Here is a 25,433-nt window from a genome sequence, read left to right as displayed (position 1 = left end):
GAGCTCTGGACAATCAGATTAGCATTGAAAGCATTTCTTCCCTCTCTTAAAGGGAAGGTCGTGCAAGTGATCATGGACAACACCACCGCCATGTGGTACTGCAACAAGCGAGGAGGGGGTGGTCGTGGACCTTTTGTCAATAGGCTCTACGCCTCTGGACGTGGCTGGAACAACAGGTCTTTTGCGTAGTGGTTCAAAATCTGGTGGGCTCTCTGATCGATAGAGCAGATGAACTCAGATGACAATGCTTGGTAGTTTACGAATGGAGTCTCCATCCAGAGGTATCGTAAGGTCTTTTTCAGCATTGGGGAGGAGCTTGGTTAGACCTGTTCACCTCCGGAGAGAACACGCAATGTCAGCAGTATTGGACTTTGGAGTTACAAGGTGGCACTCACTCTTTGACGCTTTTCATCTCGAGTGGAGCTCAGGCCTCATGTACGCCTTTCCTCCCATGACACTTCTGCCCAGAGTTGTCAAGAAGATCAAGAATGACCGAGCCCAAATATCCCTTGTGGCTCCAGACTGGTCCCAAAGAGTCTGGTATCCCGAGCTACTGAACATGACCATCGATCCTCCGTTTAGACTGCCCCTTTGGGAGGATCTTCTGTCGCAGCAGCAGGGGAGAGTTCTCCACAGAAACCTGTCCAATCTCTGCCTTCTTGCGTGCAGTTTGAGCGGTTGCAGTTCACAGCTTTTGACCTTCCTCTTGAAGACTGTAATGTTATCTTGGCAGCCTGGTGTCCCTCCACCAAAATGGCATACACCTGTTGGAAGAAATTTGTGGCATGGTGCACAGACAAGTCTGACCTACCTCTGCCCCTCTGTCAGAGGCTCTCTTGTTTATACCTTTGTTGGCCCAGCAGGTCTGTGCTTTGGGCACTCTCAAAGGTTATTTGTCTGCAGTCTCTGCCTTCTTACGGCTCCCTGATCAGACTTAAATCACCTTTTCTAAGTAGGTCCCTTAAAGGCCTTTCTCATATGTTTCCTCCTTCCCCATTCATTATGCCACAATGGGACTTGAGTTTAGTTCTGACATTCCTCATGGGCGCTCCTTTCAAGCCTCTCCACAATTGTCCTCTCAGTGTTCTGACTTTAAAAGCAGCCTTCTTTGTGGCCATTACATCTTCGCGTGGGGTGAGTGAATTGCAGGCATTGTCAATTAGGCCACCCTATCTTTCCATCCATCCTGATGAAGTGGTGCTTCACACATGGGCTTCCTTTCTTCCGAAAGTGGCTACCCCTTTCCATGTTGGCCAATATATTACCTTGCCTAATTTTTATGCACCACCCTATCCTTCCAAGGAAGAGGAGAGATTCCACTGCCTGGACCCGAAAAGAGCGTTGGTGTTTTAACTTGATCATACAAAAGAGTTTTGGGTGGATGGTCAACTCTTTGTTGGTTATGAAGGTACGAAGAAAGGTCAGGCAGTGATGGGTTGTTCTATGCATAAAAATGTGCTACTCAGTGGCTAAAAGCAACTCCCAGAGGACTTGCGTGTTCATTCTACCAGAGCTAAGCTGGAACTACTGTTGGCATGCAGAGTTCCAGTCCTGGACATATGTTAGGTGGCAACATGGGCATCTCTGCCCATGTTTACCAAACGCTACTGCCTGGACAGTCAGGTCAGTTGGATCATGCAGTTTGTCCATTCGGTCCTGCAGGACTTTCTAGTATGATCTTAGTTCACAGACCCTCCTTCAGGAGGTATTGCTAGGGTATCTATTCTAAGGTAAAAAATCTGCAACTAGATGTCTCTATCAGATGGACAAGTTACTTATCCTTCGGTAATGCCTTATCTGGTAGTGACAATATCTAGCTGCAGATTCCTTACCGACCCACTAGTCCTCCCCAGTTTGCAAACTGATTTCTAGGGACAGGTGGTCCCCTTTCAGAGCCTTAGTTTTGGCACACCCGTGTTCAGTGTTCTTCATGGCTCTGCGCTTCAGGTGTGGAAAATCGTGAAAAGAAACTGACGTCAGTGTGCCACGGTGACGCCTATATAGGACCCGCAATGTCATGTCTGGTGTGAACGCCACCACTGACGTACAGGGAGCCAATCAACGGCACCTAACGACTCGCAGGGGTACTGCTTGAGAAAAATCTCTGGGTTCAGACTGACGCCTGGGAAAACTCTAAGCTAAGGCATCTGCAGCTAGATATTGTCTGTACCAGATAAAGCATTACCGAAGGTAAGTAACTTGTCCATCACAGAAGAAACCTAATGCATTTTTTTAAGGAATTAAATAGAATTTTGTTTACAAAAGTATTTAAAAATAACAAGTGCAGACTGGGGAAGACAAACAACCCGACAACAAAAGATGCAAATATAACAATCCACAGATACACATTGGTTATTGTACAATCACTTTTACTCTGCACAGTAACTTGTGATGTATAATATCAAAAGAGCATGTATAACTGATAGATTGTGGTCACTTCATCATCTAATAAGTTTACAATGTTTGTGGTATAATCTCTTAAGTCCTGGTCAGTGTTCTCAGGTGTTGCCTCCAGATATTCATAACATATTTGGCCTCTGTTTGAGAGCACCTGTGAACACCTCCTCTTCCCTCACAGTTGTCTGTGTTTACCCACTTTCATAAATTTCTTAGCCTCTAAACATCTGAAGACAATACCGAATCAGGTTTTTTTTTCAGAATATAGCAATTCTCTGATTCTAAAACCAGTTAAATGACTAAAACAATAATCTTGTGCCGTCTTCCCAACAGGGAGTATACACAAGAAAGGCACATTTCATATCTAAACTAAGCAGGTTCTCAGAGGTCAAACCAAATTCCATCTGAACTCTACATCCTCAAAACATCTCCATGGACTAAAATCTGAGGCATTCAGCAGTAGTCGCTAAGGAGAAGGAAAGGTAACATTACCATGGGGACATATGTTCCTCGAAAGATACTTGTAATTGAAACAATTATTCTGTGATTCCATTTAGTCTTCTCAAATGTATTCCACGACTCTGTCATTCATGACTCCAGGTCCAAATACCATTTGCTTTTACTTTAGGCATAATAGGAGCTGTTTTGGTGGTTTTCGTCTGGGGCAAAGTCATGATTCATTAAACCAGTCCCCACTCATCCCTCACCCCAACTCTAATGTTGAACCAAGCTCTCACTGTCATATTTACATTACTAGTATAATGGAAAATCTCTTCCAGATGTTTGTAGCCTCAGTGCTGGATTTACAAGATGTAGAAAGACAGTCCTGTAAGCCCCTGTCTACTTGACACGATCTTCTGCTGGACCTCCATACCTATAGTGCTGTCCTCTTCCTTTAAGGGCTCACTGGTCTTGGCAGACAGGCAAACGCTAGTGCTCTAGGCTCCAGAGGCAGGGGGTCTTGTAAGACACGAAGTCCTCTCTTCCAACTGGGAGACTGCCAGAGTTTAGCCCCCAGCCCTCATCACAGGCAGAAGTCTTGCAGAGCTAACCCTCCTTGCACAGCCAATCTGGCTGCTTGATAGTTTACAATTTGGTGCGTCTCGAGCTCCCTTTCTTATAGCCCTTTTCCTGACACCAGGTGTGATTTAGGGTATTAGTTTTTGAAGTTTGTGTTTGGGGTCTGCTTCCTTTTCAAGTGCCTTCTCCTCTGCCATGGATTTCCTCCCGAAAGCAGTCTGTCACAGCAGGAACAACTCCAAATCTGTTATCCCCAAAGCACAGGCCATGGGAGTGACCAGAGGTTCACACCTGGATGTTAGCCACATTGATATGTGTATCAAAAGGTTACCTCAAGGCTCGAGCCCTACTCTTTGAGTGTCGTTTCAGCCCCTTCTCCTTGAAGAAATGCGCCCAGGCCCCTTTCCAGTGCCCGCGATAATGAATTATTCAGAACCCTTTGAAGTGTGTGTTCCACCCAGCTGACATGAATGCCTCAATCCACAAATCTGTCTGAGAGGTTTCCTCTACCTTCACTAAGCTCTGGGTTTCCCAAAATGGAACTCCGAAACATCCAATAGAACCACAGGCACACATACACCCATACACCTGGCACATCCAAACAACAAACACACACTGCACAGCACTACATACTAGCTTGCTGTAAGCCTAGGGTGAGTTAAGCACACAGCAGTGGAACTTTACATGAGTGCATCTTGCTGCTGTAACACACATTAAAAAGACTGCTCACGTCTACTGATCACTACATGCTATGCTGCCACCAGTGCACTGCTTCATGACTCCTGGCAAAGGCAGTAGTCTTTTACCACTATGAGGGTACAGCTTTGGGCGCCCCTCTCGGTTCACCGAGACTGTAATCTGTGAGACAGGCCTATGTCATGGCACAAAGACAAAATCAGTGGCCGCCCATTAAAACAACAATCTGCACCATGTATCCAGATGTTATTACAGCTGAGACAATTAGGGCAGGTATACAGATTCATCACCATGCAAGGGACTTTTCCATTCTAATACTATGAATGTGCTGCAGTACATCTGTTCAGAAACCCAGTGGTACCCTCCACATTCTACACTCTCCCTGCTTAGTTAGGGGAACAAAACAGATTGTCTGAAACAGTGTGTCCGAAGCCCAAGGTGATCATTAAGAGTTGGCATCTCAAACTCCAATGCAAGAAAAGAGTGTTATATGCTTTGGCCCTTTTCAATTTTTTGAACCCTTATTGCTTTGATTTAATCATTAATTCATGTATCCTTTATCATTTCTGCATATAAATCAAAGCACATGGTTTTGTTGCTGTTTTATTTGCATGTATTCATGGTAAAATGATGTTTTGGTGTAAGTTGATATTGCACCAATAGTTCTATATGGTGCTTATTCCTGCAGTATGATTTTTTTAAAGAACCCCCAATAAGTTTCAGATAAATGTGCAGGAGAAACTCACGGTTTCTTTTCGGACCTATTACATCACAAGTCACACAGCCCATTTTCCCATAAAAATGATTAGAATCAGCATATAGTGTCAGTACTTGGGCATTTTAGCTGAGAGAGAAGTTCTGTTGGTGTATTGAAATCTCAAACCGTCTGCTTGAAGAGCACACATTGGTGTGGACAGTTGCTGTCTGTCTCCTTCTCAGTCATAGTACGACATAAAAGTGATTGGCCTTCTTTCTCCAAGCAATGATGCTGACCAAGAAAACCTCTGTTAACTTTAACCGAACTGTGTGGGTTCTAGTTGACACTAAGGAGTCTCATTATTATGACATTTCTTACCAATGTAGATATTAGGTAGGTGACTAAGGGGGGGGCCTCTAATGAACCTTGAATGGATCATTGATTTGATTTAATGATCACAATCTACTAGGTTATCAATTTTTGTTGTTTATTCATGTATTGTGTTCTGCATTTTCACAATTATGTATATCTACAATAATGCTTATTGATACATTTTTCCCTAAAACCAGGCTGTAATATTTAATAAAGGCTAGTGTAGATTTCATTTGCATATCCATCTTTTGGCAAAAGGTGTTTCTGAACCTACTAATGTATAAATGTAATCATGGACTTCTCTGACTGATTAGTCATTGCCTGATACACATTACCTCCAGGTAAGTTGTGGGAGATGTGTGGGTCTCAGCCTGTCTTCCTTCTGAGCTAAGTTGATACGTTGGTCTAAACCTGTGTTTGCCATAGGACCTTGTGAGAGCTTATCTGGACCATATTTACATGTGGACCTCTAAAGATATTTCAGGAAGGGCATGTTCATTTCTGAGCTAAATTGTAGAACTGTTAAGGCATCAGAGGTCACACCTTGCAAAAACTCTGACCTTTATTTCAAGTAATTTGCAATAAATCCTGGTTTTAGAACCATATCAAACTTGCTCCATTCTACCAGAATAATTTCAACTAGTAAAGATGTTACATGTTAGTCGCTGAATGGGTGCCCTACTTGAGCGTTTTTCAATGTTTACACACCACCCATCCTGGTGATGTGCTCATTGACTAGTGTCAGCGATATACTTCTTTGGTTGACCGTGATTGAGGTTGACTTCAATGCGACAATGGAAAGAAAGCTTGACCATTGTGAAACACAGGCTTCTGGGCCTCTCTGAGTAGGCAACATCTTCTGGGCTCTCTGATATGTGGTAATGTCGACACATGGGTAAGAAGGCAGTTTGTTCCTCAGCATATCACTGGTGGGGGTATTGTACCGACCTCTATGGAAGTAGAAAACTCTGCCATTAACCTCTTGGGAAGGGTAGCCCTATGCAAAATAATAACACTCCTGAAATTTCACTACACCATCCAGAAGTACAATGTTGAGGGTTTTGGTAGGGTAGACATGTGCCTGTATTATTGCATGCATGAGCTGGCCGTGCAAAACATTTGGATACAGAGAGAACCTTGCAGTTCGTCTAAAACGTTCCTCAATTAACTAATTTGGCCCACTTGAATTTATATACATATCTTTAGCACCTATTTCACTCGCCAAAGTTTCACTCTCCGAATTTCACTCACTCAAGTTGCCATGGACTGAAGGCGTAACTACTACTTAAGCTGCATAAGGTGGGCTCTCGGGAGACATGATTGTGGAACAGAACATGGCTGACTCATTCATCTAGTCTGATGAGCTTCATGACGTTTGAACATATCATAATTTTGAAACTTGACAATCTATGGCACACCAAGACCACATGAAGGCATTCACGCAACTAAGAGAGGAATTTGCACTACATAAATCCCAGTTTTGTAAATACTGTAACTCAGACATGCCTCAGATGTACCCCTGATAGAATTATCGGCTCTGTCAGAATTTAGTCCATTAAAAGCTTGAGTAATAATTGCCTGACTGGACAAAGGAGTAATCTCTCACATCTACGACAGTTTTTTAGCTAATACTCCAAATCTTTGTGCTGAATTGTGCTCTCAGTAGGAACAAACTATAGGGCTACTAAACAAATACAGGTGGAGGGAGTTGAAAAAGGCACTCTAAGAAGTGGACACATCACCTGACTTCACCATGTCCTGTTCACTTTCCTCCATCGAGTACACCGTACCTCAGACCTTCTGTGGCGAATAGTCAGAGTCACTCCCCTAGTTGCTTCTGCTCAGAAGCATAACAGGCAGGTAGATTTTTGTATGTGATCTCAGGCTGCAGTGGGAGGAGACAATACTGGTAGAGTGTCTCAGTAACTCTCATGGCAGTATTGAAGCAGCACATAGGGATGTCTCTTATGATAGCAATTCTGGGCATCATGGAAGGTATAGGTAGTCAACCTCAAGCAATATCATCGATGGAAATGGGATTCCTGCTTGCTAAAAGGGACATTTCCCAAAACTACAGATTCACCTGGGCATCCCCAAATCTCCAATTATGGAGTGGCTGAGTTGAATAGACAGATTCCCTCATCTAGGGAAGTCCATATACCATGAGCAAGAGCGCCCAGACAAACACCAGAAAATATCGGGATCATAGAGGGAACATTGTCACATACCTATACTATGAACTCTGATATTCGCAATACTGTGCACTGAGACCTTTATTTTACCATCTGTCATACTTTGTATTATAGCTAGCATTGAATACATGTCTTTATATTATGTTTTATGATTCTGTCTCTTCCCTGCATATTGAAAAACTCAAGCAAAAGTACTTATTAAGAATACAGAACAAGTTGCATCTCTCCTAAAAGGCATTGACTTCTTTTCTAACCCTATGAGCACTCCTCTAATGGTAACAGATTTACATTTTTCTCATAGGTGTTGCCAGCGAGAAGCAGAGAAGGCTGTTGTACAATATGGAAATGGAGCAAATGGCTAAAACTGCAAAAGCCTTAATGGAGGCAGTAAGCCATGCAAAGGCTTCGTTTACTAGCGCGACACATCTTGATCACGTCAGACCCATGTTCAAAGTGAGTTAAGAATGCCCTTGACATTTATTTTTTATGAATCTCATTGATAAATGCAGCATTTTACTGTGCATAAATGTTAACGTAAGGAATATTTTATATTTACAAAACAGATTTTTTTATTAAGACTTAATATTTCTTCATCTTAGATAGTAAACAAATAACTGTTTAAATAAAACAAGCATTTGCAATGCAATACGTCTCATATTTGTAAGAGTTAGAGCTATTGGTGTTGTAAATGACAATGTATTTTACCTGAGTGTTTTGGCTTGGAGTGTAGTGGATGTATGAACAGTGACAGAGCTGCAGCACTGTCTAGGGGACTAAGAATGAGGAATTACCACTGGGACCAGAGAAGCAGTTGCAGTATTGTCTGCAGGACTAAGAATGAGGGGTTATGACTGGGACCAGAGAAGCTGCTAGCTGCACTGTTTAGAGGACTTAGAATGCGGAATTACTATTGGGACAAGAGAAGCAGCTAGCAGCACTGCCTATAGGAATTAGAATGAGGTATTACCAACAGGACCAGAGAAGCAGCTTCCAGCATTGTCTAGAAGACTTAGGAGGAATTACCAGTGGGACCAGAGAAACAGATTAATCATTGTTTACAGGACTAAGAATAAGGAAAAACCACTGGGGCCAGAGAAGCAGCTAGCAGCACTGTCTAGAGGACTTAGAATGATGAATTACCACTGGGACCAGCAAAGCAGCTAGGAGCACTGCCTAGAGACATTAGATTGAGTAATTACTGGCAGGACCAGAAAAGCAGTTTGCAGGATTGTCTAGAGGACGTAGAATGAGGAATTACCAAAGGGACCACAGAAGCAGCTTGCAGCATTTCCTAGGGACTAAGAACGACAAATTACAGCTGGGACCAGAGAAGCACCTGCAGCACTGTCTAGGGGACTTAGAATAAGGAATTACTACTGGGACAAGGGAAGCAGCGCTGCCTAGAGGACTTAGAATGAGGAATTACCAACGGGACCCGAGAAGCAGTTCCCAGCATTGCCTAGAGGTCTTAGAATGATGAATTACCACTGGGACCAGAGAAGCAGCTTGCAGCACTTCCTAGATAACTAAGAATGAGGAATTACTACTGGGACCAGAGAAGCAACTGCAGCACTTCCAAGAAGACAAAGAATGAGGAATTACCACTCACCAAAGAAGCAACTGCAGCATTGTCTACAGGACTAAGAATGAGGGAACAGAGGAGCAGCAAGCAGCTCTGTCTTGAGGACTTAGAATGAGTAATTACCAACAGGCCCAGAGAAGCAACTTGCGGCATTGTCTATGGGACGTAGAATGAGAAATTACTGACTGGACCAGAGAAGCAGTTTGCAACACTTCCTAGAGGACAAAGAATGAGAAATTACCACTGGGACCAGAGAAACACCTGCAGCACTGTCTAGAGGACTAAGAATGAGGAATTACCACGGGGACCAGAGAAGCAGCTGCAGCACTGTGTAGAGGACTTAGAATGAGTAATAGACGAGGGGTCCAGAGAAGCAGTTTGCAGCAGCGCCTAGTGGATTTAGAATGAAAAATTACCAGTGGGTCCAGAGACGCAGCTTTCAGCATTGTCTAGAGGACTTAGAATGAGGAATTACGGACAAGACCAGAGATTTAGCTTGCAGCACTTCCTATAGGACTAAGAATGAGGAATTACCACTGGGACCAGAGAAGCAGCTAGCAGCACTGCCTAGAGGACCTAGAATATGGAATTACCACTGGGATCAGAGAAGCAGCTGCAGCATTTTCTACAGGACTAAGAGTGAGGAATTACTACTGGGACCAGAGAAGCAGCTGCAGCAGTTTCTACAGGACTAAGAGTGAGGAATTACTACTGGGACCAGAGAAGCAGCTAGCAGCACTGCCTTGAGGGAGCTTAGATTGAGGAATTACCACTGGGGCCAGAGAACCAGCTAGCAGCACTACTTAAAGGACGTAGAATGAGTAATTACTGATGAAGAATGATGAATTACCAACGGGTCCAGAGAAGAAGCTTGCAGCACTTTCTAGAGGACAAAGAATGAGGAATTACCACTGGGACCAGGGAAGCAGCTGCAGCATTGTCTACAGGTCTAAAAATGAAAAATTACTACTGGGACCAGAGAAACAGCTAGCAGCACTTTTTAGAGGAGTTAGAATGAGGACTTACAGACGGAACCATAGAAGCAGCTTGCAGCACTTCCGAGAGGACTATGAATGAGGAATTGCCTGCAGGACCAGAGAAGCAGCTGCAGCATTATCTACAGGACTAAGAATGAGGAATTACCAACAGGTCCAGAGAAGCAGCTTGCAGCACTGCCTATTGGACTTAGAATGAGGCTCAACCTAAAAAGCTACAAATAAACAGGCTGTACCAAAAGGTTAAGCATGTCTTTGGCCATAGAGAAAAAGAAGCTGCCCCAGGCAAAGAAAAAAACAGCCATCATCGGAAAGGTAACAGGTAAGTAAAGATTTATAAATATGTTGAAATAATAAGATTTAAAACACCATACCTGAACTTCAAAACCTGAAAATATGTCCCAAACGTCATGTGCCTCACAGCAGGATTTATAAATTAGTGTTTACAGGAAGTAGGCCCCTCACACAGCAGCACTATAAAACAGACTGCAATAAAAAATAACGTGGGCCAACAGCGCTGCATTTAATCTCCTAAAAGCAGCTAAGCCACCTTTCAGAAGGAGTTGGTCTGCCATTAATCACACTCAAATGTATGCAGTTTCTACACCCCAGGCCAGCCTGGGAGTCATCATAAAAGAAAAAAACCTAAACCGAGTCTGAGAGCATGAAACGGTCACACTCTCCAGGCCTCAGAAATCCCACCAGCTTCCTCTTCAAAATGAAAGGAGACCAAGGAGACGCAAAGAACACGTGCTTATCATACAAATGAAACCAAGCTGAGGCACTCTTAAAAAAATCAAAGAAGAGTGTGAGCTCTTAATGGCTTTCCCTGGATGAAAGAATAGGCAGCTGTTAAAGGGAAAAAAAGCGAAACTCGTGCCACATGTCTATGTAAACAAACTAGCAAACACACAAAAAAGCAAATAAAAGAAATAAGGTACTGAAATGAGTTGATACTTCTACAGAGCACGAGGCTTGAGTGGGCACACAAGAGCCCCACGCCAAGCAGCACCATAAAGACATGCATCACCACCAGTTAGGATGCGATGTCACAAAGCTTTTTATGTTTAAGTTTATTAGCACTCCCGTCAGTAGAACGTGTTCGGCTCAACAGCAAGACCACACAGGAATAAAAGAAGACATTCTGAAAGCAAGGGCAAAAGGAAAAAATAGTGCGTTTAACCAAACCCATATGCACAAAAGAGCAAGCCTACCAGGGTGGAGACACAAAAAGGGGGGACAAATAGCAAATACAGACCACAAAGAAGCAGGCCTGTGCAAAGGACACACAAAGCAACAAATAAAAAATGATTGGCTGGTGATGAGCACACATAGTAGATAACAGCATGTCTAGAAGAAATGGCGCATGCGCTCCCTAGGCTAGACCTAAAAAGCTTAGATGGTAGTAATTGCACAAGAAAAAGCAGACAAAAAAAGTACATGAAAAGTCTTAGGCTTGTTACACATGTTTTGGAACTCTGTATCTCTGCAGACTAATTATCGAAGTAGGGAAGAAATGCTAAAATAAGAAAAAATATTTGATGAATGCATTTTTGGGTGTTTTTTGCAGGCATCTCAGAATTATAACACACTAGATTTCACAAAATATGAGATTTTTTTAATTTCTTCCTATGAAATTAGAGTTTATCATTATAATGGCATGCCTAACAACCACTCAGCAAACTTTTAGCATTATCAGGGTCACTACAATTATGCAGCCAGATTATATGTCACGCATTGTCTGGCACCCTAATTTTCATTAATTTGATTTGATAAATAAGATTTTTACATTTCAGACCGTGTAGATGCACACAAAAATTGTGGCATGCTTCTGACTTTAACTCCTCCCGAAATTTGGTGTGCATCGTCAGTAGCAAATTTCTAACTTGATCAAGCAGTGTTAATTACACATAGTCCCATTCTATGCAAAGAAATGTACATAAAAGAGGTAGGGAAACACAATTCCTACTTGCAGGACTTCTGTCTTGACCCCTTCAGAAATAAAATATAGGCCTACTAATGTGAAAACTGATGGATACTTTTAACCACAGATTCCTCATATTTTAAAAATCCCCTGGCACCAGACTGGGTCCGGAAACTATTACACATCAGTGCTCCCACGTGCTAGTAGGTGGCACCAAGTTGACTTTGTGGGCTGCATACCTCCATTATTATTGGGTTCATTTCCTTCTACCCTCTGCCCCATGGGCTACCAACAGAGGAATGTGCTTCTGTTGCAGGGTGATTAAACATGCAGATGTGAAGATTAGACCTTTAGCTGAGATTATGGACCTACAACTTCCTTCTGTGGAGGAAATGACCAAGGTACTCACTGAGGTCTCACACCTTGGAGGCGCGCAGCCTTTCATACCATTACACAAAGCCCTTATGGACACATTGATGAGCACTTGGGTGAAGCCTTGTTCTTGCCATCGGGTAAACAGACAGATTTCCAGGCAGCATAGACCAGCAGTGAATGACTACAGTTTTCTCATTCAACATCGAACATCAGAGAATCTGGTAATTCAATCTTCCACCAGTAAGATGTACCTCAATTCATTTCCCATGCACCCACCCCAGACAGACTTGTCTTGAAGTCTGTCAACGCCAGTTGCCTCTTTGGCTAATATACCTGCTCCCTCCGGTACATGGTAGGGGAGATCATATTAGCTGTTACTGAAGACTTGTGGGCCTCCCTTTCTCAGACCTTTCAACATGGTAAAGATGCAACCAAATATGTAATAAGATCTGACCTGGACACTACCAGTTGCTTGGGATGACCAGTCAGCACCAGTGTGGTGCTCCATCACCACTCTTCAGTGAGATCTACAAGTTTCTCTGTGGGTTTCCAGGTGTCCCTTATAGGTAAGTCTTTTGAGCGATTCAGCTCATCTCTTCAGGTCCTACACCACCTTTTTCACAGGCATACTAGTGCTAAAGACCAAAACTGCCTTTTTGCCAAAACCTGTGACTCCTTTTCATGTTGGGCAATCCATCACCCTCCCAAAGTTCTTTTCTCTGCATCTCCCTTTGAAAGAGGACAAAAGACTTTAATTTTCTGAAACACAAGACAGCCCTGAGCTTTCACGTCAATTCCATCAAAGACTATCAGGTGGCCTGCAACGGTTTATAGTGTTTTTTGGGGCAAAGAAAGGGAAGGCTGTACAGAAGAGGACTTTGTCAAGGGGGATATTCCTCTGCACCCATATCTGTTAAAAGTTGGGCAAGAAGCAGCCTCTGGGATGACTGAGGGCTCATCCCACCAGGTCCAAGGTTGCTACCACTGAAATGGCACTCAGAGTACCTCTTCTCTGAGGCTGTAGATCACATCAGTGCTGGAGTCGACGTCATATGATGCTGGTCCGGCTTTGTATCGGAGTCAGAAATAATGTTGCAGTCAGCACCACGGATGGATGTCACAGCGCAGGGAACAGTGCCACTGGAGCAGACTCCGGTATAGGGTTTGGATTTATGATTGCAGCCAGTCTTGATCCAGGAACTGCTTCAAAGGGCCCAAGTGGTACAGAGGGCAAACCAGCTGGTATAAATCCAGTCGGGGCACCTGCCAACCCATGGGGCTCAAAGTCACTCTAAGGAGACGGCAAGCCCAAATATGAGGTGCTTAGCTGCATAAAATTATTTTATACTGGTGGCCATGGGGGTCTGGGGTGGATGGGGTTCTAGGGGTGGGGGGTGAGTATGACGTTGGAGGGTGAGTCTGGTTCCAGGTTATTCACATGTGTGGAGTGGACCCAGATTCAGACTGCAGGCAAAATGTTGGAGCAGGCCTAAACTTATGGCATCATTCCCACACTTCATCCAATGACTTATACAAGTGTAGTAAAGCTGAAGAGTGTTTCAACTTCCTGGATGTTTTCTTGTGGGACTTAGCCAACAAAGATTTAGACCTCTATAATGACCGTCGGGAGCGACTACGAGAGCAGGTCTGGAAGTTTCAGTGCAGCCGTGATCTGGAGTGATGGGTTTCATCTGGTGTCTATCAACCAGGAGCTTCACGGCACGTGCCCTGACTGCCTTGCAGCTCATCGCACAGCAGTCTTGACAGTTCTTGGAGTCATGGCCCGTCTACAGGCACTACAAGCAAACAATTTAGGGGTCTGTCACAGACATCTATGGTGACAGGCTCCACAAGGTTTAAAACCCACAGGTCTTATTTAGGGGACATTCCTAATGAATACTGGGAGCAAAAGCTCAAAAAGCATTTGCAAAAAGTCAAGAGAGACTGAGGTAGCTCTTCTAAGTCTCCGCTGAGGACATGGAAAGAAAAGAATTGATGTCAGCGCGATGGGGGCACCTATACAGACACCATGCACCAGAGTGGCTGACTCTGAACCAAACAGTTCCACCTACCGGCTTTCAGAGGTACTGATGAACATTTTCCAGATCCAGTCTGATGCCTAGGAAATATTCTGTGGTAAGGACTCTGTGGCTAGAAGTCTCTATTGAAGGTAAAGATATCAATCTCTTAGTGAGTGCAACCCCGGTTAAATAATTATTATACTCACTAGGGACATAACACGTATGTGACACAGTTGATATTAGTCTAGTTCTCATGAAACTTAAATTTTCTGCTGCAGTCAGTTCCATTTAGTGTAGAGGCATTTTCAAGGAGCAGGTTTGATTGAAGGGCCTTAGTCCAGATATAAGATATCCTTGGGACAATGAAAAACTGTACAAACATACTTAAATTGTCTAACCTTTAAACTCTCAGATTGTCTAACCTTTAAATTCCCTAGTCGAATGTAAGATAACTTTCTTCTAGTGCTAAAACAAATTTAATACATAGTCATACACCATTCTGATCTAGACATTTATCTGTGTCTTGTATCTTATTGCTTATCACAAAGTCCTGCAAAATGCAAGGTGCATGTATATTTAGGAGGCTTCTCTGTAGTTAATGATAAGAGAGAGTTAACGTTTTTTTTTTTTTTTTTTAATGGCAGTGATACCCAATTCTAAACTGGCCCCAGCCATTTTGGAGAAGTGGGACTAATGCCCAGAATTTTGTTCAAACAATTAGTTTAGATTTACAATGTTACTATAATAATAAAGGAATACTGTAGAGCAGTGAAACATGGTTTAATCAGTTTCGCCTACAGCACATTTTACATTGCATTTTACAGTGCCCAAACAGCTTCTCACTACTCTATTTCGTACCATTTGACTTCCAATGCCATACTCACAGTTCCAGGAATAAGATAGATATTCTAACTAGAGATAGCCATGCACATCAGCTCACAGACAGGCCTCGTCATAGACACCATGTGCCACTGCCATGTTGGGATCATCTTCTCAGGCCCAAATCTTCACTGCAAGCAAATGCTCTCTTACTGTCATAAGACATGCCACAGCAAAAAATTTCTTTGTCCCTAAAATCCTTACCTTACGTTTATTCAACCCACATTTGATCATTATAAAACAAACTGCAGTCCAAAGTTCTAAAACCAATGATTTCAGGTCAGTCAGGCTTCATGCTTCTTCATTTCAACCAAAGTCTCTGTAAACAGAGACAATATTCATGTGTTCTGTGTGCTCACTCACAAACCAGCTAAAGCATTTTGTGCAATACTAGCATAATGCTGGATCTAGTAGCTCAGTTGACTAATGTATCCACTGCAGGAATCTGTGTTGGATTGATGGTGACAGTTTTGAATCCCAGAAGATCCACTTGGCCTTTTATTTCTCGAAGGTTGATAAAATGTGTAGCATTGAGTTAAATAACAAACATCTGTTATTGGTTGCCAAAATATGCTGTGGGGTTGAAAGTGTGCTTTAGAAAATAAACGTATGTTTGTTATGTTATAATGTAATAACATTTGCTCTTTCCAGTATACATCCGATTGGCAGGTAAGCAGTACTTTAAATTAACATCCTCACATGTGTTTGTACAAATGTATCCGATTCCCCCTTACAAAAGTTGATCTGCAAAGATTTTTTATCAATTAAGTGTCTTGTCAGATATGATAAGTTTTGTCTGATTAAGGTTGAGGTCGGAATACATTTTTCATGTGGATTCTTGCCTTCAAAACACTACACAGACTTTGCAGGAAAACACCATTATGTTTTATTTCCTCGGCCAGAGTTCCCCCGTAGTAAAAATCATGTTAGGTAATTTTTGAAAAGTAGATGTAGTGCAGAAGTTTAAGACTAGTCTATTTCAAATTCAGAAAAAAAACTACTGGTGTATATCTCTGACATATGCAAACATGCACAAAGAGCATAGTTGGCTGTTTCTGTTAATCAGTCATCCTCCATCTTCCCTTCTGTCTTGATTCCTAAGTGTTCAGAATTCTTTGGTCTAATTATTACTCTCCGTAATTACAGTTATCCAGGGACAAGGTATTTACCAAGTGTGGCAAGTACCTCTATTCTCAGTTTGCTACTTTGAAATGAGGTGTAACACACATATTGCTATGTCATACACTGGTTTATGCATATGTTGTACTTTTTCTGTACCCTTTCACCTTTGACCTGCTGGACTCTATAATAAGATATTCTGTGAGGGACCTGTATTTCTCTCTTAACTTGTAACAAGGTGTTTTAACATAATGAACTTTCTTTTGTTTTCCTTTCACTGATGGTGAAAAAGAGGTACCTTGCAGAGTGAGGAAAAAAGGATGTCCTACAAGTTGTGAGGCTTCTCTATTGTTTTGACTTGATGGCTATGCATGCTGTTTTGATCATTTTTATACCGTATACAAGAAAGAATATAGACATATTGTTTGTCCTTTCTTTAGCTTATATGGACTCCTCTGTTAGCAGCCTACAGCATTGGCCTACAGAACTGTGATGACACTGAAGTTGCGTCCCTGTGCTTGGAAGGAATAAGATGTGCGATTCGGATAGCCTGTATTTTTGGCATGCAGGTTTGTATACGTAATAGTGGCTGGTTTTTAATGTGACTTTTAGTCAACTTCAGATGGTTGTATAACTATTTATGTAATTATTTGTTTCTTCAGAACTGTGTTTGTGTTTACCCAAAAAAGAGGTAGCCATTTCTGTGTACATGACTGTCAGCAACTGAACGTCTGTCCTGTTCAGTGGCCTTTAGCCTGGATTTTTCCATTAAACTCATTTTGAAGAATTTGAACTTAAAGCTTTCTTGGATCCAATTAGAATTTATCACTTAGGCAGAGTACAGGTTAGTGGAATGTAAACATGGATTGTGTACATGTCTAAGAAGGTACTAAACCGTTTTCCTCAAAAGAAAATCACAATTACATTTTCAGGTTAATGGCTCACAGAGGTATGAATTACCTCTACATATAGGTGCAGAACAGTGAGTTGCCATGATATGCAAGTACTTTATTACTGATCTCAGTAGCAACAGTAGAGAGATGCAGATTAAACAGTACCTTATGAGATCACATAGTTTCATAGCTATAAGAGCCAGCAACTTTCAGGAACCTCTGTCTTATTGCTACTCACGGCAACAGGTAGGTTCACTGCTTAATACTCTCCTGAAAACGACCTTTTCTGCCTATTTTGAGTGTAATGTTGCATTTTCATCCTTTGCAGGAATCAATGCTATTCAAGGTGGATAAAACGTAGGTCCCAGTAAGCAGTATGGTAGAACCATCAACAACATTTAATACCACCCCAAACAATTTAAACACCTTGACCAAGGTAACCGCAGAGGGTAAACTGTAATCAGAATAAAGTTAATGGGTTTATTACAAACATAAGCTCAATGTCATGTAAAAAATGCACAAAAACAATTTATAAAGGTACATAATCACCAAAGGTTGCCCAAGTTGTCAAAATAGATTTAAACAAACTATCATTAATAGCACTAAATATTCAAGATGAATAATAGATAACATCAATGAAAATATCTGAGATATTACGTTGCTCAAAGTTAATAATCATTGGTTAATTCAAATTTAGCAGAGTCAATAATCTTTAGCTGAACACACATCAACTCTACAACTAACTTTATCAGGGTAATACATGTGTTGAGAGGAACACCTGTAGGAAAAAGACAAAAAGCACAAAAAGGACAACATTAATTTGGAAAAGGGGAATCTCGGATTACAAGGCACTAAATAAGTTGAGCAAAAGTTAAAAAAAAAAAAAAAAAAAGGGAAAGGGTCAGCATCTCATAAGCTCGTTCAAGAGTCTTGGAAAATAAAGGACTTCTAAGTCTAGAAGGGCATTTCAAATATAATGGCAGGGAGAAAGATACCTCTTCAGGGGTACAGCATTCAGGGGATCTTCATCAGCAAAGCATGTGGATCAGCAATCATCAGGACAGCATCTGGGGGCTTGATAGATCTGTCAGGGACTGCTCAGGACTGCTTCAAAGTTTAAATGTCCATCAGCATTTTAGAATTCACAAAGCATTCTTCTTCGCTAAAGGTCCCGTTGAATGGGCATCATCCAACAGAAATTAATCATATTAATCATATGACTCCAAATTGAAACAGTCCAATTTCTTCCCAGGTCTGTCAATGGAACACCTTTCATCTGTGTGGCTCCTTGCATATTAGAAACAATTGTATTTGATACCAGTCCATGTTTTGTACTGTTCTTCTGTCAAGGATACTGTGCTACATTCTCTTTAGAATAGAATCTATTACCAACTCGCTAAGCTTCTCATGAGAACATTATCTAAAAGGCTTCTACGTTAGACAATGAATAAGCATTTCTAGAATGGTCACAAATTACAAGATTCAACAGGTCTCGCCCCTGCTAATGCAAGAGAAAATATAAAATGCATTTAATTAATGTGTTTTAGTAAAACACATGGTATATGCAAACTTATAGATTCAGCATTAATAATATTCCATTAATATTAATAGTACACTTCATTTCAAATGGGAAAACCACTGTTACTGCATATCATTAGATACAACAGAGAATTGCATTTCTCTTTTTGCTTGTCATTGGAAATTCAATATTGTTTCTATATGCAGTTAGTCTAGAGTCAAAATTATATAATAACATATCTTTCAACACTCTAACATGTAATTGAATTCAAATGCTGCTTAAGTCTAACTCTGAAATACAAGAGAGTGGACATTTAAATTGCTTGTCAGTGCAGCTTTCTACGTTTAACCATCAAAACTGTGATTTACATCAAACATAGACTGTCACATTTTGATGACCTTTGTGACACGAGGGACTTACTAACACTTAGAATACATTGGTCCCCCCTTTGATGGCAACTATGCCATCACAAATTACTCCCACCCATTTTCATTGAGACAGCCCAAAACTTCAGAGGTTCATTTCAGGTAACATCTTCTGAAGTTCTCTAACAGCTCTACATGTCTGTAATACAGGCTTCTCTTTTCTCCATTTCCATCTCTTCGTGTCTCTATCTACTCTTAGTTCTTTTCTCTTTCAGGAGCTTGTATAATCTGTAAACTTCAACTGCAACTAGGGCTGGCAAGATTGCTATCAATATGGGTCTCAGTATTGTTCCCACAATACCTCTTCTCAGGCTTCCAAACTATCTACCAGTAGCTGTAAAACCATTTCCTGAAGCTTCCCATGCACCTGTTTCTGTCAGCTGTTTCAGGTCTATTTCAAGTCAGTCAAATTTGAAATGTAATTTCTTATCTCTTTACTATTGTCAGGGATAAATGTGCAACATTGTTGCGCATATAGCATTTTGCGTACTCCGCCTTCCTCCTGAGTAATATGTCTAAGCAAGACAACTTTGCAAAACCATTGATCTCATAGCTACCATTTATGTGTCCATCAACAATATGGCACCTGCTGTGTCTGTAGATAAGTTATCTACTATTGTTGGCAACTTTCTTATCTTGATGTCATTCAAGATCACGCGTACAGATGGGTTTATGGCACCAAAACTATCTCCTGTAATTTCTGAAGCATTTCCTCCTCTTTTGATTCTGCAGTTTGAGGTCTCACTCCAGACTAGATAATTAAAATGTTCCACATGATACATCTTTGAAAAGACTACTCCCAGGTAACATGTACCATACCAGCCTTTAGGCTGCTTGTAATAGGCATTTTTCCAATATAGGAAATAAACACCTGGTATGACAGGGTCTTGACTGTTCAGCATAAAAGTCCAAGCACTTTTAAATGAAAAATATATGTCTACACTCAGTAGCTTCCCTACATGTTGACAATCAATAGCTAGGAATCCTTGATTTACAGCCATTGCATGTATTGCATCTCTCTCTTAATTCTGCAAAACTACACCTTTCTTTATTTTGGCTTTCATTGCTCTCCTTCTTTCCACTACTTGTCCAATGAATTCATTTTCTTCAGGACTTAGAGTGCTAGTTAAGTTACTCTTGTGTGCATATACTGTTCCAAATGTCAAAGTATGTTCAAAGAAACCTTCCATATAGTCAATGTTCTTTTCCTTTGCAATGATACTTAAATGTTTCATGAGAGGAACAATTGAACACACTAAATCATTTGAATGAAAGTGTTGATTTTACTCCTGCTGATAAAATAGTGTTGATAACAGACTGTAGGAAATTCTATAGGTTAGGGGTAAACTGCAGAATATTCTATAGGTGAGGGGTAAACTGTGATATGTAATTTCTTCACTAACTGATGAAGGCAGCTGTGTGCACACGTAGCAGTCTTACTTCCATTGTCTCAACATATTCACACAATAACTTATACTACACGTTGACTGATAAATCACCTTTAAAACTATCAGTATGTAAATACTTCTCATTTTTGTGAAATCAGTTTTGATAAGCAAGGGGATTAAAGTCTGGTCTGAATCCTTTGTTGTGGGCAAACTCAAACCTATAGGCAATATTATTATCATGATAACCGTCACCACTGCTAGACCTATACATATGTATTTTCTACGTCTGTTGTGATTGAACTCCATGATTTCTCTAATTACAGGCCAAAAAATTAAACCCAAATTCAAATAAAAAATCAAGAAAAAAATATCCAAGAATCAAAGCTGTTATTTATCACTGACTCTTTTCAGTTCTTTTTAGGTTGAGCATAGCAGCGCGTGCGAAAACGCTGCTTTTTCCGATGTGTTGTTATCGACGTGGGCTTTTAACCATGCCCACCTCACACCCATCACCTTCACTCGTTCGTGGGCTTGCCTTTCAAAAATCCTTTATCATTGGTAAATGCCTTACGTTTGTCCCTTCTTGGGGCGGTTTTGTTACCCCCTTGGACACCGATCCATTTACTTGGATAATTGCACTTTTACTGATACGTTTGACTGCGAGCAAACTTCTTTTTCCTTTTGTGTCTCTCCTTCGCACTCATGCTCCTGGCAGCCATGGTGCTTTGAATCGGTCCGTTTTATTTGTGAGCAAATAATATTTTTTCAAAAATGCAGTTATTCACAAAGTTTCTTGATATTCTAGAAAGTTCACTACGAATTTCTCTGCTTGCAAACGTTTGAAAATTTCTACTAAATGTTAAAATGTCTCTAATACAGGCACATTTCACAATCCCTGCTAATCACTTCCAAAATGTAATGTCTTAATCGACTGGTAATGAGATTTCAAAGTTCATTTCCAAGGCAATTTCAGCCTCAAGAATATTGAGCTGAATTCAAATTCTTACAATGAAGCACACATTCATGTGAAGCTCACTTGGTAAATGTTATTTCTATTATGGCAAAAAAAAAAAAAAATTATGTTTTGCTACTGACTTAATCATTCACAATTTTGAATATAGACAGTAAATTGTGTGTAATGAGCATCCTATTTTGGTCCACTACAACCAGTACCCAAATCTGCATGACAACACAGACTTTTATTATTGCTGAAAACCATTATCATAGCATGAAATGTTTGTTTTGTAATCACAATCCAAAATCAGAATAGTGAAAGAAGTGCACCCCAAATGACAAAAACACCACATAAAAAAACAATCAAGGAATGGCTGGTATTTTTCTGATTCCAAAATGTTGGATGATTAAGTCAGTAGGAAAACATTTTTTGTTTTTGTTGCCATAATAGAAAAAAAACAAACAAGTGAGCTTCACGTGAATATGTGCTTCGTTATAATTGTACCCAGGTTCACATGAACATTCTGGGTTGTTCTTGTAATTGCTTTTGCGTATTCCAGTTGTTAGCACAAAGGTAACAAACTCCTGTTCCCAATCATCAGCATAATTTTATGTCAGTTCAGGTGCTGAGTACTTTCTGCTTGGCACCTTTTTTGCTTTTGACTTTCCGTTTACTTGACTCTCAGCATCACTTTCACTTTGACTCAACTCTTCAGTTTCTTTGGCAATAGTTGAAGGGACGTGAACAGCAGGCACAGTTTTCTCTTTAGGCCAGTTTTCTTTGGGTACAACTCTTTTATCCAGCACAGCTAATCCTTTGTCAGCATCCAAGCTTGCATGAGTCAACTGATTCAGCCTTGACCCGTCTGTACCATTCACTGCTGCCACTGTTGTTGACTCGCTCAGAACCTACCCCATCAGATGCAGTCTGTGCTGTAGCCACTTGTCCTGCTCCAACAGCTTGGCTAACCTGATCCCTCGCACTCACTGTAACCGGCCCATTCAGGAACAGGCACTGCTTCAATAAGGGGACCTGGAACTTTGTGAGTGTGTCTTGCATGTATCCAATTCGGGAGACCAGTGCTCTTCACAGCTGTTGTCGTCACAAGAACTACTTGGTAGGGACCTTTCCACTGCAGCTCCAAGCATGTCTTCCTTACATGTTTTTGTTTAGCATAACCAAGTCACAAGGACATAGGTCATGACAAAGTTCCTGTTGCAGCTACACAGTAGCCTCTCCAACCTGATGAAATAAAGAACACACCACATCAGCTAGTCCTTTGCAATACTCCGGCACCAAGTCATCTGTAGTGTTCACAAGTGCATTTGCAGGCACTGCTGGCAGTCACATAGCGCCCTATGATAATTTCATGTGGAGACAATCCTGTTTTCCTGTCAGGTGTGCTGCGCATTCTTAACAAAACAAGGGGCAATGCATCTGCCCATTTCAGTGTTGTTGATGCACATACTTTCCCCAGTCTGGACTTCAACGTTCCATTTATTTGTTCCACCAGACCTGAAACTTCTGAGCTATAACTGCAATGCAATCATTGTTCAACTTGTAATGACACACACAACATTTTAAAGTCCTCACTGTTTAAATGAGTTCCTTGGTCTTATTCTAGGGAAGTCAGCAATCCAAACCTGGGTATTAGCTCTCTAAGTAACATCTTCACTACTGTGAGACTATCATTTCTCATGACCTACTTATATGACTCAGTGTGACAACTGTACATTTCCCTACATTCATTTTTGACATGTGACGCATTGATAATGTGGCTTCAGCAATTACTGTAAACCTAGGATTAAATCATGTTTGGCTGAATGTCCTAACCATTGCGTCTCTACCTATGTGTGCCTATCCATGGTAATGTCTTGCCATCGGGGATAGTAAGCTGTTTGGCAATACTACTCTTCCATTGTTTGAAACCCAAACGTCATCTTCATTCCTTTTGAGACACCCTGCTGTAATCCAGCTTTTCTCTTCTTCCTCTGTCACTTCTTCCTGCAGTCTTTTCACTGCCTCCTGTGTGTCAACAGCAGTCATCAAGAAATGTTGGCTTGTCTTATCCTGTGTTTCACAATTCCACTCTCCATTGAAGGAGGTATAGCTAAGAGCACAGTACCTGGCAATGTCATCTGCATAGGTAGAGCCCAGGGTAACATAATCAGTTGATTTCCTATGATATAAGCATTTCCCAAAGGCAATTTTTGCTGGTAACTGTAATGCATTCAACAAATGGTAAATATTGTCACCATTTTGGATTCGGGGTTCAGAAAAGGTCATAAATCCTCTCTGGGGCCAAAACTGTCCAAAATCGTTAACAACACCAAACCCATAGTTGCTATTAGTGAAAATTGTGACTTTAGGCTGTTCAGAAACACAGCATGCTCTGGTAAGTGCAACCAATTTGTCTACCTTGGCTGAAAAGACTCCTCGAACCCAGGAGGCTTCTATCACACCTGAGACTGTGCAAACTGCATAACCTTCTCTCAGGGTACAATCTTTATCTTTCAAACAGGAGCCATCAACAAACATGCCATTTTCAAGTCATAACAAGTAATTTTCGCCTTAGGGACCATCTGGAAAATCAGGTCTTGGGTTGGTGTACAATTCAGTCACATCAAGACAGTCATGCTCAACCTCATCTTCGCGGTCACTTGCATTTTCAACATGAACAGGCATCAAAGTTGCAGGGTTTAAAACTGTACATCTCTTGAGATTCACATTCGAAGAGTCAAGGATCACTTGCTCATAATTGGTTAAACGGGCACTTGTGAGAAATTGAATCTTTCTTCGGATTAACAAAATCTCCACTGAGTGGGGGATAAAAACGATCAGTGGATGTCCCATCACAAACTTTTGCGCTGCTGTATGCTGATGCTAAGTGCTGCCACAGCCTTTAAACATTCAAGCAACGCTGCAGCTACAGGATCAATGAGAGTGCGCACCCATCACTCTCGCAACAAAACAAAGAAAAACATTTGTTATAATCCAGCATTCCCTGAGCTGGGGCTCGGCATAGGCTTTCTTTCAGCTCTGTGAAGGCACGTATGTAATTGTCATCCAATGGTACCAGATCACTCATATCCTTGTGTGTTAGCTTCTGTAAAGTTTTGGCCAGAAGGAAAAAGATTGGAATCCACTGATGACAGTAGCCAACCATTCCCAAGAACATTCAGACTTCTTTCTGTGTTACTGGAGGTTCTTTCTTGTGACTCTTTTCACACACTTTTCTCAGTGTGGTGACCTAAATACAGGGCTTGCAAAACTGTCATTTTGTAGTTTGAACTTTATGGCCATTGTCTCCTAAATGATTCAAAAGGGCAATGGTATCACTTCTGGATGCTTCTCTGGTATTTGATGGAACCCACAGATCATCAATGTGTTGCACTAAGACTAGATGATAGGGCATTTTATGGGGCTCCTAATTCTTTCAAGATCTGATTAAAAATGGATGGTGATTTCGTAGACCCGCCTAAGGAGTTCAGCACCATGCCAAAGCACGACTTCCGAATTTGAATGCAAATAAATAATGTTATTTCTCATTCAACAGTACAGAAAAAATGCTTGTCAGAGGTTAATAACGGCGAAACACTCAGCTTCACAGTAAATTTTGAATAAAATTACTGCAGGATTTGGTACCACATGGACCGGTAATCTTGTTCACCTTTCTCAAATCATTAAATATGCAGTACTTTCCATTTGGCTTCCACAATCCTAAATTCAGAGAGTTACAGGGACTTTCAATTATTTATTTTAAAATACCCTGATCAATCACATAATCAATCAAAGGGGCAATTGTCTCGCAGGACATACTATACGAAGGAATCTTTAGGTACACTGCATTTGGCTTTACTGTTATTTTAATGGGCTCACCACCTTCAATGAGTCCTATTTGTTTTTCTGAAAAATACCAAACTCCTGGTGGCACAGTTTTCTTCAAATCTTTGGGCAAATCAGTACATGTCATTATTGGGTACT

General features: G+C 41.2%; 1 protein-coding gene across 1 annotated transcript in view; it reads left to right on the top strand.

Annotated features, from left to right (window-relative positions):
- ARFGEF2 (ARF guanine nucleotide exchange factor 2) overlaps positions 1–25,433 on the top strand; it is a 557,551-nt gene that overhangs the window by 224,047 nt on the left and 308,071 nt on the right. Inside the window, exons 19-20 of the mRNA XM_069243445.1 lie at positions 7,676–7,827; positions 16,710–16,838. Coding sequence (XP_069099546.1) covers positions 7,676–7,827; positions 16,710–16,838 — 281 coding nt within the window. The remainder of the gene's footprint in view (positions 1–7,675; positions 7,828–16,709; positions 16,839–25,433) is intronic.

This window comes from Pleurodeles waltl, chromosome 7 (assembly GCF_031143425.1).
Source record: "Pleurodeles waltl isolate 20211129_DDA chromosome 7, aPleWal1.hap1.20221129, whole genome shotgun sequence".
Classification (NCBI taxonomy): domain Eukaryota; kingdom Metazoa; phylum Chordata; class Amphibia; order Caudata; family Salamandridae; genus Pleurodeles; species Pleurodeles waltl.
This window is presented reverse-complemented; position numbering and strand designations above follow the sequence as displayed.